Here is a 19,132-nt window from a genome sequence, read left to right as displayed (position 1 = left end):
AACTGAACTGTATCTTATTGAACTGCTCACTCTCGTAACCTGAATTAACAACTAACCCATCCCAGCTGAAGCCATATAGTGTAGTATCAGTATGGATGTGGTGTAGCACATGGTTCTGGAAGCTTTGGGGAAAATTAACTGTAGGGCTTCAAAACTGTGTTTTCGTAAATCTGTAGAAAATTGTCAAGTCGGTGAGAAAATGCCACATACCACCAAATCTTGTCAGGAGCATATTTGTCTATGTCTCCCATTTCTCTTGGAATCAGAATTAAAAAAAACTATATTACTGTATAAAAAAAATAAGCACTTACATGCAAAATGTGTGGTTACAGATTTAGCTAGTTACATACAAAACAAGCCCTATAAGCAGTAAATAAATAAATGATGAATAAAGCAGTACACAATGTTACAGAAATTTAGAACATTGCCTCTTTAAGGACAGCACATCTAACAAGGAACACTTATCCGTCATTACCATAAGGCACAAATAGCGCACCACTTTAGCTTTAAAAGAAGTTCTTTAGATACCATAAAATTGTTCATTTTCTTAATCACTGTGCACCTCTGATGAAGAAACATCAATGTTTCGAATGAATGAAATGAAGTGAGCTGCTGCTGGATAATTGTTGAGGAAAAATATTATGATCCATTCCAGAATGAAATGCGGTACTTTTCCGTTTTGCCGGCGCAAACGATAAAGTCGCCAATAATGGTTTAACTGATGCCAGACGGAATATCTTAGCTGGTAACCTTTTACGCCTCAGTTTCAAAACAAGTTGAAGCCATTTCTTATCAGATTGTTTCTTTCAATACTGGCATACAATAATATAGAATTTTTACACGATATTTAAATTTTATCCCCTAAGACAATTCACGGTAATAAGTCAATTAGTTCTAAGTCAATTAGGTTCTAAGTCAATTAGAACGCATTTACACCGCTCATCCGAAGGCGAAATCAAGTGTTAAATTCATCAATTCTAATGAGAATGCACTAGCGAGGTAAAGCACTACGGTTTTACATAATTTCTGAGTAAGCTATTCGTACGAATTGAAATAATTCTTGCATTTAAACTTGTATTCCAAATTAAGATTTAACTTGAAATTAATGTAGATAATTACTGAGCGAATTAGATTTTAGTAACGTAGTTTACGTGAGATGAGATCACTTGGGGTCACGTGATACGAACCGGCGAATCAGGATATCGAACCATAAAATCATAGTAAATTCTTAAATTAATGTCTTTTTACAAATTTATTGTCTTTATTTATTGGCTTTTTACAAAATTTTAAACCATATTAAAATGTTTATGCCTTCAAAATAAAAAAAAATTCTTAGAATTAACATTTTTTATGTGTATACTGTATGTTGTCGCCAACAAAGTCTGCTTGGCGAGATTTGCGCCGGCGAAACGGAAAAGTACCTGAAATGCATTATCTGCTGAGCAGTGAAAACCCACAAGAAGCTGTGCATGGTAATTACTGATTTCCGTAAGCAAAATACAGGTTTTTAAGACTTTTAATTATGGCTCTCCCAGCAGACTTAAGAAAAGGAAATGTACCAGTCAGAATTGCAAACAAAAGAGACAGCCACAAACTTGTAGTCTGCAACAATTGATGCCATTGCCCTGCATCTCCTTCAGACGTTTTCTGACTTCTTCTGTATTTACAAAAGGAGAGAAAATTACTTTATGTTGCCCTGCGACAAGTTAACTTGTGAAGTTTCCTTGGTCAGAAGAACCCTTCAGTCAAATACCAGCTTTTAATTCAACGCACAGATCTAAATGCTTAAATTGAACCTGCAGCTCATTTAATAAAAGAAGCATCGTCTTGTGTCATTCTTTTGAGAAACATGAAGTTGGAAAACTCTGAAGGAGATGCAGATGATGATGCCAATTGTTATAGGCTACAAGTTCATGGTTGTCTCTTTTAATAACTACTCTGAGCAGGTGTGAATTGATAATTTATTATAAAAAATAATAATACAAAAAGATAAATGTAAATGACTGCAAATTGATTCATACCTGTGTGCTTGAGCTTATTGCAGCTATTTATTTTGCTGTGTTTTTTATAGTAAATTATTAGTTTCTTCCTGCTCATCAGGAGGGATTATTCAGAGACAGTAACGAAACCATAGCCTGCAAACCATATCTCTTCATAAATGGCATTCCATTTAGTAATCTGTGATTTCTATTGGAACACAGAACTTATGTCAAGTTTATCTGGTGTTAGTGTGTTGTTACAGTGGCAAAGTGAAGCTGATTAAAAGTAAAATTAATTGTATATATTTTTAAAACCACTTTTTGACTGCTAATGTTTAAAGAAAAGGCAACTATCATGAGAGAACAATTATTTTGTGCGTTAGATTTGCCTGCTATTTGTGAATGGTGCAAAACACATAGTTTTAATATTCATATTGATTTAAGAAATATTGTAATGTTTTTTCTATCTTTCTGACACCAGTTGTTACGTTTGTACGGGGTTTGTGGATTTGGAGTGAATAACAACGACACTGGATGAAGTATCGAAACTCACTGTATTTATAATTATTAATCAGGACAGCTCCCAAACACTTTTACAGTCGTCGAAGATCTACTATAAACACGCTGGAACAATCAGAGACACAGCCTTCACACTGTCAGGCAATAACGGTGGAGACAGATTCCTGCAAAGCACCCGACTCTGCTTGGTCGTTATCGGAATTCCACGTACTCTCAAGACTCACGATGCACTCGACGACACACGAGCACAGCTCCTGACTCTTTGGTTCAGTCGTTCCCGGAGCTCTCTCAACGATGCACTAAGAGACTCCTTCAATGAACTCGGCATTCGCTGCCCGGCTGTCAAGTCAATCGACTCCACAGAGATTGAATCGCTAGACGAGACACCTTCTCAATACTACTGACTGACTGTGGACCAGCAGGGTTTATATAGCTTTCGGCTTGTGTTCGAGAACAATCTGGGCTAAACCGGTAAGAACTCGTTCCAGAAGGTTCTCCATCCGTCCATGCTATATTACCAATTTTGTAACCAAATGTGGCAACCCTACCCTCCTTGCTCTTTTATGGCAACCCTAAAACTGCTTTGCGGGGAAGCTATCCCATTGCGCCCATGCATTCGTAACAATATTTTATTTGATGTCTCGTGTTACATGAATTTATAAAGTTCTCTGATTACTTTGAATTGTAAGTAAAAAGTATGAGATATTTAATAAAAGTTTAAAAAAGTTTTTTTTTCCCCTTCATACTGTCACATATCCCACACTACATTTTCTTTTCACCTGTAAAAGATATTAAGGATATATTAAAAGCATTACTATTCTGTGAACATCAGTGATCTGTGTTAATTTTTTCATTCTTTCTTCCTTTCAATATTTGGATTTAAAAATAAGCTATTACAATAGCAAGAAAATTGTTAAACTTTCTAATTACTTGTTTTTCATAAAATGAGAAATATAAAATTACATGCTGTGCTTTTTGTATATTTCCTTTAGGAATTGATAGAATTACTATCTAAGCTGATTAATTAATTCATTTTCAATACTTTGATTTATAAAGTTTATGATTAATGCTACTATATAAGATCTGGTGTTGTCAGCCATAAAGGAAAAGAAACATACAGTCAAAAGTTGTTAATTCGGACACCCATAATCCGGACATCAAAGCTACAAACTTTCTGCGCATGCATCGTGTTGACGCATGCGTGTAATACGCATGCACATAATACGCATGCGCGTTTAAACGGACGGTATAAGCTAAGCTAAAATTGTCTAATTATCTATTTCAGTTAATGTTGCAGATTGCATTGTTCCTTAATCTTCTAATTGGATCCGGCTTATTATTTTTTGCAGACTGTTAGAGCAATTTTATAAAAGTAAGCTTGAACTTTCGATTATGTCAAAAAGAATTTCCGATTCTGAAGCTTTTGGATTTGCCATAAAAAAATAGAACACCAGCAATAGAACATTTAAAAAAAAAAAAAAAAAAAACTTTCGCTAAGCCATACAAAATATTCGTCTCAATGCCGGAAAAATCTAAGAGTAATAAAAAAGGTCTCTAATGATAGAACATCTACCGCACTATACGGGGATAAAAAAATAAATATGTAAATTAAATTAAAAAGTATTCCAGAGCATGGAGAACATGTTCATTTGTTTATATGAAATGGCACAATAAGAGCCATCACGTTACTCAACACTAATGAATTAGCATTTGTGCATATTCTACGTTCAGATACCTATATCCCAAAAATAAAAATAAAAAGTACCTCAAAGCATCGAGAACATGTGCATTTGTTTATATCAAATGACCCAGTTAAAGAGATGATGCTCAACACCCACCCACGAATCTTCCTCTCATTCCAAAACAAAACACCAAAAATAAAAAACATTGCATAGGAATGAAGGCACACATACTTAACTTTCGATATACTTCCCCATAACAGACATAAAGCTACATCTAGTGACAACAAAAAATACTAATTAAACGTTCTATCTAAAAAGTCAAATGGGATACGCCCGGCCATAGAGTGAATTAAATGGTGATTCAAATATGATATACCCGGCCATGAGGTAATGTTCGCTGCTGATGCACATATGACATGCCCATACTGAACGGGTTAACTCTTAAGTATGACAAAGTCCAGAGAAAGAGTGTAAAGCACTCTTCATTAACTCAGTATATTTACAGGTGGCACCAACTCCTGCTTACAAAAGCCACAATGGCTAGAAGAACTCAATGCGAACAATGATTTTAATTTCTTCTTTTTTTGTGAATTTTTGAAGTTTTAACAAACTTTTGGCTCGCCTTGTATTTAATCTTAGTTTAAAATATGACCTGCAGATTCTAACAGGAAGTTAATTTATCACATAACGTACTTGTACAAGTTCATCTGAAAAAACTTTGTTATAAATATATAATTTATTGTTGTATCATTTTATTTTTGTGTTTTGCTTTTCAGAGATGATTTACTGTTGCTACTAAAAATAGGAAGCCTTTATCATTGAGGTATATATTGAAGTGTCCGAAAATGTAAGTAGTGAAGTTTGAGTATACATGTTTGTTAAAATTTAAATTTCATTCCTTGCAGCAATGGCACTAAGAATTAATTAAATTTGTATTCAATGTATTTATTCAATTTATTCTTTTGAAACAATATATGTAATCAATATATTCCAAAAAAATAGCTTTGGACCTTATTTGCATGGGGATAAATAATTTTGTCGTAAAAAATAAGATTAATTTTTATTGGCATTTTTACTTATCTGCATTATAATTTCATCTATTTCTTTTTATGCATTTAGTTATTCTCAGGTAAAAGAAAATTAAAAGATTTATTCCACATTTATTATTATTATATATCTCAGTTCCAAGATGTGATAATAATTATGTACCAAAAGTTTTTTATTTTTTAATTCAGAATAATAATCTTAAGTTCAAACCTTCAGTAAAATCAGCATTAAATGCCAACTAAATATTGTCATCATTTCTGGTTAAATACATGGTTTAGTAATTTGAAAATGCAACTAATAATATGAATTAAATAGTAGCTGTGCAATTCACTAATTAAAAATAATTTACTGCCATTTATCAAAAGTATCTTTATGAAAAGTCTGGTGAAAAGAGTCATATTTCGAACTACCTGTGTAAGAGTGGGAAAAAATCTAACTGGATATGAGGTGCATTTCTTAATAAAAGACATATTTGCTAACACTGAAATATTAAATCCAAATTCCGTAATAGTGCCTTTAGAATCAACAAGATAGTGATATTTTCTTATAATGCTGAAGTGAAAAAGCTAAATACTAAATGAAAACTGACAACTCTTTAATAGTCAAAATATTCATGTGCAGAAATCAAAAACCAAAACATTATCGTCTGTCATAAAATAGGAACGAAGCATGAAGAATTCATGTGTAATGAACAAAATACTAACTCATTTTAATTGGATATTCTGAAGTACCTGTATTGTAGAATATAAAATCACAATAATGTCTTGCCAATGTTGTCAGATTAAATTGTCAATTTGAGTTAAAGTAGCATGTGGCATCAGAGATCACATGATTTTTTTGTGACTTCAGCTGTTCATGAACTCGCATGACTTCTCGTGTCATCACAAGTTCAATCTCTTTGGATTCTGCAAGGTGCAGACTGTAAATTGATTCTAGGTCATTTTATTATGCAAATAAACTTTGATGAAAATTTTAAAAACCATATTCCTAATTTTATATTATACAATATAATGTAATATTTATATTATACAATTAAAGAAGAAAGGAAGATTTATACAAATCTTCCTTTCTTCTTTAATTCTCAGTTAGGTGTTTCCTTATATTTGGATTGTTAATTCTGTAGCACTACTTCTCTTGGGTTGTCAGTTTTCTTTTCATCATTTCTTCAACTGTTAATACATTTCAGCAAATTTTCCATTCTAGTTGTTGAACTTATTTCACTTCATCAGGGTCTAATTACTAACCAAAACTATGTTCTTTCACTGTTAAATTTGTTCATGTTATTGAGGTTAAATTATATGATTTGAATATGGGTATATGAGTTTTATGTCCTATAGGTGAGAGATACCTTTGTAATTCTAAGGAGAACTGGCTCATGTGTATGTTCCCTATGAGAAAAATCATTAAAGCGAACTTGCTTGTCTGGATTCAAACGCAGGTTAAACTACCACTATTTAATGGTCTTAACTATTCGGCCAGTGATCGGGTCCATGTTGTTGTTTTGATTTTTTGTTGTTTTGATTGTTTAGTTCTTAGCAATATTATAATCATGAGAATGAATTTCATTTTTATCATTGCTTGAGTACTGAATATATGGAAAAGCACATTTATCACATTGGAATTGGGGTAAAAACTTAAAGAGTTATTAAGCCTTTTATTTTGTAGGCCCCCAACGATTCCCAATGATGATCATATCATCCAAGTACTAACAGACAAGCTCCTAGGAAAGACCTTTCAATATGGTCTCTGTGAGACATTCAAACGTTGTTGGTGCATTATGTAATCGAAACACATCACCTAGAACTGCCAAAGTCCTTGTCTAGTAGTAAAGCTGTCTTTTCACAGGCATCAGGATGTATGCCTACCTGCCAATATTCATACTTTAAATCAAGTGTCAAAAACCACTTGCTTCAAAGAAAAAGTGTCCAGAATGTCGTCATATCTAGGAAGAGAATAGCTTTCTTCGGAACCTCCTTCAATAGGCAATAGTCAACACAAAATATATGTAGCATATTTGGAAACTAAGTACCGTTTCATTCTAGCGCAGTGCTGTGGTAGGCGTCCTGCGCATGCGCACTAGTCTTTCTTGTTCACTGACTTGATAATTGTCGCCATTTTGGTTGCTCTATGTTGTGTTGTGTTTTCAGTTTGCCGTGCACATTCAAAATGTTTAAGACAATTAGTTCTCCCGCTGACTGTGAGATTCGTGCCGTGATTAAATTTTTGAACGCGAGGAATGTTAAACCGGCCAAAATTTATCGTAAAGTGACAGAAGTTTACGGTGAATACGCGATAAGTGATGGAATGGTGAGAAAGTGGGTAAGAATGTTTAATGCAGGTCAAACAAATGTCCACGCCAAGGCTCGGAGTGGTCGGCCTTCTGTTGTCACCGATGATTTGGTAAGGAAAATTGATGAAGCAATTCATGAGAACAGACGCTTCACAATGACAGCTCATTCAGAGGCATTTCCACAAATTTCACGTACTGTTTTGTTCGAAATTGTGTCTGACCGCTTGAATTATCGCAAACTGTGTTTCCGATGGGTTCCAAAAATGCTCACTGATGTTCACAAAACAAAGCGACTTAGTAGTGCCCTGACATTTCTCACGCGGTACAGTGATGAGGGAGAAAACTTTTTAAACCAACTTGTGACAGGTGATGAAACTTGGGTGTGTCATTTCACACCAGAATCGAAACAACAATTGATGGAGTGGAGACACACTCATTCTCCGAAAAAACAAAAGTTCAAAGTGACAATGTCATCGCAAAAAATCATGTGCACTGTCTTCTGGGATAGGAAAGGCGTTTTGCTTACTGAATTTCTTCCCAGAGGTGAAACCATTAATGCGGCACGATATTGTGAGACTTTAACAAAACTAAGGCATGCCATTCAAAACAAACGAAGAGGAATGCTCAGTAAAGGAATTGTGTTGCTCCATGACAATGCTCGGCCCCATACTGCTGGTGTCACTTAATCGTTAATTCGACAGTTTAATTGGGAGCAGTTCGATCACCCGCCGTACAGACCGGACTTGGCGCCGTCCGACTATCACTTGTTCCTGCACATGAAGCGCGAGCTTGGTGGCAAACGCTTTGGATCTGACAATGACACGAAAAATGCTGTGGAGTCGTGGTTATCGAAACTGGCGGGAAGTTTCTTTGACGATGGTATACAAAAACTGGTCACCCGCTATGACAAGTGTTTGATCATTGGCGGAAACTATGTTGAAAAATAGTTTGACATGTATTTTCGTGTAAAAATAAAATTGAATTCGAAAAAATTGTTTTACTTTTTTTTTTTTTTTTTTTCCAAAACGGTACTTAGTTTCCGAATACGCCTCGTAGATGAACCATCTTTCTTTCTGACCTGGATGATGAGAGAGGCTCATGGACTGACTGAGGGCTGTATAATGTCTTTTTTTTTTTTTTTTTTTTTTTTTTGTTTAAGTTTTCCTATTTCTTCCTCATTAGTAATCAGTAGATGTCTTGGATGTTGCTTGATTGGTGGATGATCCCTGGTATTATTCATTTCTATGCTGTGCCAAATTGGTTTGACCTATGTCAAAAGACGAACAGAAGAAAGCATCTTAAAATTCTTGATTGACATGTTTGGCAGCACTCCTCTCTTCATTGGTTGGTTGCACTTTCTGCAATAATGCCAATTTTAGGGTCTCTGACAACACATATCCTGGAGGATTACTGTTTCATTTAACCCAGGTCACTGGAAGCACATGCTGCAACCACTACACCTTCATAATGACTTTATCCTTATCAGTTACATGGCATTTGTCACCGGGATAATGGTCTTCGATAAGTCGACAAGTGCTGAGTACTCCTTTTGCACTCTTGCAGGTTTTTTTATATTCCATGATGCCGTACCACAAATTTCTGTTTTCAATTATAAAGTAAAATTTCTGTTTTTGCTGGTATTATATTTTGTCTTGAGCTTTGATTTGTTCAGCAGATTTAACTTCTTCATCATTGATTCCAAGTAGGGTGATGTCCTCAGAGGCAGAATGCAGTTCCATATTTTTAAAGTTCAAGGAAAAATTGTATTTGCACAGAAAGTCTAATCCATGTATGCAGGGGGTCTGTAATATTTGCTACATATGCCACGTGACGGCACTTCTAAACCTGATGTTAGCCATGAATTTTCCATCGATGTTGGTTTTATCCCCACACACAATGTGGAGGGTAACATAGGGCAATGTCCAGATGAGTTTACCTTCCAGTTGTTGAGCTAAATCTTTCTGGATGATGGTAACATTGACTCATTGATAGTCATATTGCAAGGAACTCCATTGATGATCCCGTCCCATGATGAAGAGTTCATTACTGCTGTCATTCATTGAAAAAATCTGAAGTGCTTTAAAATGGGGTTTCTTATCTGGCAACCTCCACCATTCAGGATGACCATTAATTAGTTCCCTCCTTCCTGGGAGCAGTCTTAGCTTCCGTGACCTGGGCTGTTCTGCAGTTCCTTCATATGTGGCCTTCAGCACCGCACTTCCGGCAGCTGAGGGTTGGTTTCTTGTCACTCCTATTCTATATCAAGCCACTGGTTAAATCGTCTAGACGAGCAGTCACTTGATCTACTGGCTCGTGAACTTGAGCAGCTCTGATTGGGTGGCAATCTCTAAGAGTTGCTGGGCTGGCTTGAATTTAATGGCATACACTAGAGTGCTTTTTAAATGCTTGACATCCACCATTTGCAGAGCTTTGAGGATCCTGGATGCCATCAATGAAGTATTGCAGGGATAGGATTTCCCTTGTTTCTGTCGAGCACTCCAAAATGGCAAGATGAGACAACCTTTCAACATCTGAGGCAAGCTCCTGGAGTGTTTCCATGGGCTTTTTTGACAAAATTTTAATTGAAGCCCACGTGCCGAAAGATTTGCATCTGCTATAGAAAATTGTGCCTAGTAGAGTTGCCAGAAAATCTTACTATCATATGTGGATAGTTTTAGAGACAAGATGGTATGTATAAAAATTTTAAGCCATCTGAATTGCTTCCTGCTGTTGCTATGCATTTCCTTAATATGTCAGCTTCTTTCGCAATGGCAGTAACTCTGGCTTCGATTTGTTCTTTGACAGAAGAAACTGTTCAGTTATTCCAACCCTATTTTTAAACGTGTTTATTTTTCCTTCCATAGCACTGGATTTGTTTTCTATTATGCAGATAATTTCTCTTTTCATTTCCTCTTGACCTGCTTCAAAATTATTTTGAACAGCTTTCATTTCTGCTTTAACAGATTCTTGATAAGCTTCCATCATTTTTTGAACAGTTTCCATTCCTTCTTTAACAGACTCTTGACCGAGCTTACATCTCTACTTTGAATGCAGCAAAGGCTTCCGCCAGCTGTCATAATTGCTCTTCCATTGCTCTTATCACTGGTATTCAACCCCACTCCTGACACCAAAAATGGTTGCATGCGTATGAGTTCGTAATAAATATTCATTGCACATTTGTTTGATGATAGGCTGATAAAATTTATATTAAAATTATCTCTTCAGATTTTTGAACTATCAACAGAAATAATCTCTTCAGATTTTTGAACTATCAACAGAAATATTCGTACAGGTGGTTAACAGCTCACAACAACTGATGGTAGATCCTCTCTCTGGCCTTATATAGTTTTTACCTGGCCACTGAAGTATTTCTAGTCCTTTCTGCTTTTCAAAATTACTGGAAAGCATATGAGGGCTAGATACGGTTACAGCTAATATAGTGACCAATTACATTTATTCAATTACTATATCTATTACGGTGATACAGGGACTGGACCAAACTGTTGCCAAAACCATTGCCAGCTTCGCAATATCTCGTCGATTTAGATTCTCTCTAAATCGACCCAATATTAATTACTGTTTACTCAATATTAATTAGATTTGCTTCTGTATTCCTATTTTTCTGGCAGAGCATCCTCACTCTAGATTTTCATGTTATATTATGCAGAAAAATATAACAGTTTCACTCGTAATTTCACTAAAATTATCCGTATATGTACAAAATTCTTAACAATATGAATAACAAAATATATGGAGTCTGATAGAATTTCTTAACATAAGTGAGTTTTCTTCATCCTCTTACTAAAAACTGGTAGATATTATTTAAAATTAAATGTTATATTTAAATTCTGCTCTTTTAAATCCACAAGAAAATCCCAAAAATGATTAAAGGAAAATGTTTTTTAAAGTTCAGATTAGTATAATATATTGCAGTGTTATTAAAAGAACTATTTACTAGTGAATATTTTATATAGCAGTACTCTCATTTTTAATTTGGTGCAGCATGCAAGGTAATTACAAAATCAGTAATCTGTAAATTTCGAATCCAAACATTTACTCATAATGTTTGTAAATTGAAAAATTTATCATTATTTAAATTCTTTGTTTTAAAAATTTGGATTTTCTTGAAAATTGTTGATCCAGTAGATATCATTTGAATATGTAATAACTAGGAAGAATTTTCATACAGATATTCCTTAGAGACACTTGTTGATGATAATTTAGTACCTGTTGGGATATTTTGTATAAAAAATAACTGGATGAAGTTAAGATGGTAATTATTGAAAATTTTTTATTGATTCTGTGGTTTGAAATGATTATATAAAACTAAAAATATTCACTGCCTAATGCTGGAAAAATACCAAAATTGCAAGAAACATTGCATTGAGTCTCAATTGTGTACTAACAAACTATTTCAGATAATTTTAATTGAAGTCAGAAATCAGTATAAGTAGCATAAAAAAAATTCTGTTGGTTTAATTGTTAAATCTTTATGTGTGCTTTTGCTACATGTGAGAATTTTCACTTTTAGATATGCTGAAATGGCAAGCTTGTTGAGATTCTGTCAATCCTTGAGGAATTTTCCAAGTTTTAATTTTTTGCACAACAGTAAGTAATTACTTCGATGTTAATGACTGTAACTGTTTGGTAAGATATTTTTCACAGTTTACTAAAAAACTTGATTTTTAAATGCTAAAAAACTGAGGATAGATTTTTAAAGTATTAAAAAATAAAGTAATTTGTTTATCAATTAGAGCTGTGTCTAAAAACATAACTAGCAAAAGGGAGGATGACACTGTTCTTAATTTTAACATTTTGTGGGCGGCTGTTATGCTGGCGTGACTTTTGCTCGCCAATGGTTATCAGCCGCTGTCACACTGGCATGACTTTTGCTCGCCAACAGTTATTGGCTGCTATCACGTACGTGTGACTTATTTTCGCCAACGAGGATGCTTCACATCGACTTTTGTATAGATAGACATACTATAGCAAAACATTTGATGATCAGGAAACATTGGTTTCAACAGTTTTCCTCTCCCAATTCACCAGACTGTCAATTGTTGAAGTCTTTTTTCGTGGATGCTTGTTTTGTTAGTTTGAGACTGTCTTTCGCTGCCTTCAAATATCGGAAACTTTAGATTTAAAGATATCCTTCAAATGCTCTTCGATGAGGAAATATATGCTGATCTGTTATCAGAAGAGGAAAATTGCTCTGATAGTGAAAGTGATTCGGACAGTGGGAGCAATATAATTGTGAGACGATTCAAAAATAAGGGAAGACCAATAATTAGTGAATCTGAAAGTGATGAAGAGAATTCTGTGGCAAATGATTGGTCAGAAGTTGATTTTAAACCCAACTTTCATGCTTGCCTGGAACGGTTTGGGTTACAGGTACCATACACACCAGATATATTATCAGCTGTGGAATTGTTCATTGGGGACGATTTATTTAATTTGTTTGCCACACAAACAAACTTATATCATAATCAGCAGAATAATGATAACGACAATGCATCAACAAAGAATAAAGCTTGAATTGATACAAATGTTGTAGAAATGAAAAAACTTTTGGGGCTTGTTATCCTAATGGGAATAGTAAGAAAACCAGAACAAGACGATTATTGATCTACTCACCCTGGATTACATACACCTATTTTGGGGAATACTATGCCAAGGAACCGATTTTGGCAGTTATGGGAGTATTGGCACTTCAGTAATAATGAGCATTGCCAAGAAAGGCTTGATAAAATAAAACCAGTTTACTTGTACCTGGTAGAAAAGTTTCAAAACATTTATAAACCTGAGAAAGAATTATCGCTGGATGAAGGTATCATTCCATGAGGGGCAGGCTATCTTTTCATACATATAATCCTGTGAAAATTATAAAATATGGAATTTTAGTCCGTATGGTGTGTGAGGCGACATCTGGTTATATATGCAATTTAGAAATATATTGCGTGCAAGGAAAATCGCTAATTGCGACAATATTGTCCATGCTATCGCCATATTTAAATTTATGGCACGATGTATATATGGACAACTATTACAATAGTGTAAAGGTTGCAAAGGAGTTACTAAAGCGTAAAACAAACATCTGTGGCACAATTAGAGTAAACAGAGAAGTGCCAAATTGTTTAAAATCTGCTACATTGAAAAATAAGTCAATGGAATTTCGTAGAAAAGGGAAAATTATGGTACAAAATGGAATTCGGCCAAAAAAATTGATAATGATGATTTCTACGATACATTCAGCAGACATGATCGAATGTGTGAGTAAAAGAACCAAAAAGAAGTGCATTAAACCAATTTGCATACACGAGTATAATAAATTTATGAAAGGTGTTGATAATGCCGATCGTGTTATTCCGTACTTTGCAAAACAAAAAAATGGACCAAAAAAACGGTTTTATATCTCATAAACTGTGCATTACTCAACGCGTTCCAGATATACATAAAAAATTTTGAAAATCCTATTAGATTCAAACAATTTTTACTAAACCTTCATTCCCATTAATCCATGTAGCATGGACTAATGGGAATGAAGAGGAGCAACAATCAAGATCGGCTGCTCAGTGTGATAAAAGATCGCCGAGGTTTGATCCACCAGGCAGACTTACTACGGATGTGAGAAAACATAGAATAACACGTATTAGTGGTAATGGGAGAATTCAAAACCCGCAAAGGGCCTATAAAGTCTGCACTGCCGCCAAGAAAAGAAGTTCCACTGCATACATGTGTTCTTCCTGCAACATTTCTCTGCATGTTGGAAAATGTTTTCAGAATTATCATACTAAAAAGAACTATGGATCCTAGGAGTTAAATTTTTTAAATAAAAAGTTTTAGTACTAATTAAAAATATAATTGGAATAAAATAGAATAAAAATAGTGTAACAGTTATTTTAGTGCTTTTTTTAATAATAATTACACTGAAGTGACAAAAGTCATGGGATAGCGATATGCAAATATACAGATGGCAGTAGTATCTCATAGAAAATTTATAAATGCGAAGTGCTTTGGCAGGGCTTTCATTTGTGTTCAAGTTATTCATGTGAAGAGGCTTTGACGTGATTATGGCCGCACGACGAGAATTGACAGACTTTGAACGCGGAATGGTAGTTGGAGCTAGACGCATGGGTCATTCCATTTCGGATATTGTTAGGTAATTCAACATTCCGAGATCCACAGTGTCAAGAGTGTGCCGAGAGTATCTAATTTCAGGCATAACATCCCACCATGGACAGCGCAGTGGCCGACCACCTGCATTTAACGACCGAGACCAGCAATGTCTGCGTAGAGTTGTCAATGTTCACAGACAAGCAACACTGCGTCAAATAACCGCAGAAATCAATGTGGGACGTACGAGGGACGTGTCCGATAGGACAGTGCGGCGAAATTTGTCTTCCTTGGGCTCTGCCATCAGAAGATCGATTCGAGTGCCTTTACTGACAGCATGACATCGCCTGCAGCAAATCTCGTGGGCTCGTGAGCATATCGGTTGGTCCGTAAACGAATGGAAAACCGTGACTTGGTCAGATGAGTCACGATTTCAGTTCGTAAGAGCTGATTTTAGGGTTTGAGTGTGGCACAGGCCCCACGAAGCCATGGACCCAAATTGTCAACAAAGCACTGTTCAAGCTGGTGGTGGTTCCATAATGGTCTGGGTTGTTTTTACATGGCATGGACTCGGTCCTCTGGTGCAACTGAACCGATCATTGCCTGGAAATGGATACCTTCAGCTACTTGGAGATCACTTACAGCCATTCATGGACTTCACGTACTCAAACAACAATGGGATTTTATGGATGACAATGCGCCATGTCACCGGGCCACAATTGTTCGCGATTGGTTAGAAGAACATTCTGGACAATTCCAGCGAATGATCTGGCCACCTAGATCGCCCGACACGAATCCCATTGAGCATTTATGGGACATCATCAAGAGGTCAGTTCATGCCCAAAACCCTGCACTGTCAACACTTTCACAGTTATGGACGTCTATAGAGGCAGCGTGGCTCAATATTCCTGCAGGGGATTTCCAACGACTTGTTGAGTCCATGCCACGTCGAGTTGCTGCACTTCGCCGGGCAAAAGGAGGACCGACAAAATATTAGGGGGTATCCCATGACTTTTGTCACTTCAGTGTATATACCAACTACTTATGTTTCGAAAAATTGCGTAAATATCACCGTTGGCGAGCAGTAGAACCTGCGTGAACCGGCGGCAGCGTAACGGCGCTTCGATAAATGCGCGGCCCGCAAAGTGTTAATTAAAAAGTAAAATAGAATAATCCTTTTTATCCAAAATAAATAGGGTGGAGCCATTTTGAATAACATGATTCAGCCTTGTTTCCTTGAAAAAAAGGGGGCTCATTTTTGCATTCATGCACATTATTTTTTTAAATAATGTTTTGAAATAACTTTTAGAAAAACTGTAGTGCAAAATTTTCTGCTTAAATTTGTTATTTAAATTATATATAGGAAAAAATGTAGATTTGTAATTTAAAAAGTAATAAATAATATTTTTTATTTTGGATATTATTTTTTATTTATTTAAGTAATGCTTCATAAATGAATTTGAAAAAATCACCTTGTCATCATCATAACTGGTCATCTGTCGAATGTTTTCATAAAATGGCAAAAATTTACTCGGCATGTGCTACATATCAACCATGATATAAGCTGCCACCCTAATAGGCATAGCAGTTAGTGATTCTGACTGCTGTATCATAGGGCCTGGGTTCAAATCCCACAGAACACTTAATAGCAAGCTGGAAGTCTTCTCAGGTGGTTTGATATTGTAGGGGAAGAGACACTCAAATCCATTTCCCTTGGTTTTTCTCCATCAAAAGTGGAGGTTGTTAATTGTACTATTAATGCAATAAGTTGATAGTTGTACTATCAGTGCAAAGTCCGAAATCCAGCCTCATTGGGACTTTAGCAATCCTGGATTTAGGATTTTTCTGGATCATCAGTTTAAATCTAAAACAGCTTGTAGAAATTATGAAATTAAAAATATGAAATAATGGTTCATTTATGATCTAAAAGGGTATCAAAATTTTTTAAAAAAAAAAAAAAAAAGCTTAATGTGTATTTGTTTACTTTATTAAACATTTCTTTCAGTGTATGTTGTTTAAGTTGCTTCATTTTTTGCATTAATACTATAGAGAGATTTAATTTCTTGTTCAGTTGCAAAGTTCCATTGTTCAAGTCTTATAATTACTGTGTCAAGAATTCTGACTAACTTGTTAATTGAAACTGTTTCATTTTCAATAACCTCTCTGTCACTTTTATCACTATCAGTAGCGGTATTTTCTGAATCTAGAACCACATTACAGACTTTGCCATCTGTTAATTAATTGATGATTGAGGTATTGTCATCACAATGAAGAACTTTTATGTCATCTTCATGTATTACTACTTCTCCACATTTCTTTAATAAATCCATTAATGGGAAAATTTCACCTTTGGTTTCCGATATCTGAAAACCTTCAAATTTGCAGCTATCATCTTCACCAGTGCAGGATTTACATATAAGCTATACAAGATATAGTTTAGGCCCCCACTTTCTTGAGGCCCCCAAAAAATAAAATATAGTATAACAGACTTATAAAGGTCTCCATATCACAAATAGCTTAGGGCCTTATTAAGTGTAAATCCGGCTCTGATCCTCACCATGACATGTGATAGCTGGCCATAAATTCTGCCAGGCATTTGTAAAAGTGTCTGGAAACTCATTCTCCTACAGTCTTGCGATGCTCCACACAGCAGATTTTATGCTAAAACATTTCAAAAATTCTTGAATGGTCTTGCCATTATTCAAGAAATTTAACATGGACTTTAAAAAGGCTACTTTATATTGCATTTGAGTGCGCTTGCTATTCCGATATCCATAGGCTAAATAATGGACATAAAATTTGGTTGAAAGAATAATACAGATACATTATCTTTCACTAAAACTTAAAGTGAAGTACGAGCCGTACAGTTGTCTGCAGTCAGGACAGTTTTTGTGGTAAAACAACCAAATTCAAATGTTGCTGAGCCTCGGCTATGAGACGATTTTCAAGCGAATCATTTATTAACGTTTGTCATCCATGCTGTTTTATTTGCACGATATATAATGGGGAAAATCTTACTTGTTTAAATGCTCAAGGATTATTATTATTATTATTATTATTATTTTATTTATGAAAAGTTTATCCTTGTGCATTCTGCAGCAATTGTGCATGCTAAAGTAGTTGGTATCGTTTTGGAATCTTTGATGCCAGTTGGAGCCTTTTCTGTACAGGTTGCAAAGGTATTTCATGGTACATATTGCAAGAAAAGACCAGTTTCACCAGCATTGTAAATTTGGAGTTAACTTTTCACTATTATTGAGTTAAATGAATTCATCTGCAAATAGTTCAGCAGCTTCAGTATCAGCTGATGCTTTTTCACTTGAAATTTTTAATTGCCTTATACAGTCAAAAGTCTTTAATCCGGACTCGTCGGGACTTCGGCGATTCCGGATTATCGGTTTTTCCAGATTATAGATCATCAATTTAAATCTGGTAAGATGGCATGAAGAAATTATAAAATTAAAAATATGAAACTGTAATTTATGAAATAAAGAGCAATTATGATCTAAAGGGTATTAGAATTTACAAAAAAATAAAAAAAAACAGCTTAATATTTATTTGTTTACTTTATTAAACATTTCTTTCAACGCGTGCATGCGTAAAGCATACATTACGCATAGTCGAAATTAGAAAATTGCAACCAGAAAACTATTTGATGTGTATTCGTGATATTTATAATGACAAGGAATTTGATTTAAGTCATATCAAAGACGGAGTACATCGAGATGAAATACTACATTTAGTAAGGAATTATAAGACGAATAAAATAAAAACATCTGCCCTGAAGATAAGGATAGTGCTGACAGATCAACTTCCTATTCATTGCGTGCCGCAACGTTCCCCCCCCCCTCAGAGCAGCATGAAATTGATAAACAGAATTTGGAATGGTTAGAAAAACAAAGGATATGCATTTATCCTTTTTTTTTTTTTTTTTTTTTTCCCAGCAGTTCCACTTTTTGTTTGATGGACATCGAAACATGCTTTCGCTTTGTAGATCCTTTGGCAGCTCCAGAATCGGAAATTCTTTTTGACATAATCGAAAGTTCAAGCTTACTTTTATAAAATTGCTCTAACAGTCTGCAAAAATTAATAAGCCAGATCCAATTCGAAGGTTAAGGAATAACGCAATCTGCAACATTTACTGAAATAGATAATTAGAACTTAGCCCGTTATACCTTAAACGCGCATGCGTTGTAGCTTTGGGGTCTGGATTATGGACGTCCAGATTAAAGACTTTTGACTGTAGCATGCAATTTTTTAATTTGGTTAACCAATTTGTCAAATGTGTGCACTCAGTTTTTAAGTTCATTTCTTCATGAAATATTTTCACTTGAGCCATTATAGCATTGGACCTGCCAATGTCACGCCCTCACTACAACACTGTCTGACCCATTCAATCATCACCTTTAGGATAACAAATATTTTTTGCGTTATTCATTCCAAGTTGGAGTCAACAAAAAATTTGAAATATCTATATATATATTCTGTTTTCTTACGTTGCA

At 35.0% G+C, this 19,132-nt stretch overlaps 1 protein-coding gene across 15 annotated transcripts in view; it reads left to right on the top strand.

The window, feature by feature from the left end:
- tko (30S ribosomal protein S12 technical knockout) overlaps positions 1–19,132 on the top strand; it is a 74,143-nt gene that overhangs the window by 38,657 nt on the left and 16,354 nt on the right. For 5 of the 15 annotated variants that reach the window (XM_085815513.1, XM_085815516.1, XM_035365000.2 and 2 more), the window contains 2 exons: positions 4,957–5,027; positions 12,049–12,125. The exons of 2 other annotated variants lie outside the window; for them this stretch is intronic. In XM_085815513.1, the coding sequence (XP_085671639.1) occupies positions 12,059–12,125 (67 nt within the window). In that variant the 5' untranslated portion in view covers positions 4,957–5,027; positions 12,049–12,058. Of the gene's footprint in view, positions 1–2,460; positions 2,970–4,956; positions 5,028–12,048; positions 12,126–19,132 lie in introns of all 15 variants that reach the window. 8 more of the 15 variants (XM_085815517.1, XM_085815520.1, XM_035365005.2 and 5 more) reach the window with 3 other exon arrangements.

This window comes from Stegodyphus dumicola, chromosome 4 (genome assembly GCF_044657685.1).
Source record: "Stegodyphus dumicola isolate Sdum_Otavi_A_Nest chromosome 4, ASM4465768v1".
Lineage (NCBI taxonomy): Eukaryota > Metazoa > Arthropoda > Arachnida > Araneae > Eresidae > Stegodyphus > Stegodyphus dumicola.
The sequence above is the reverse complement of the archived record's forward strand: the minus strand, read 5'-3'. Positions and strand labels throughout refer to the sequence as shown.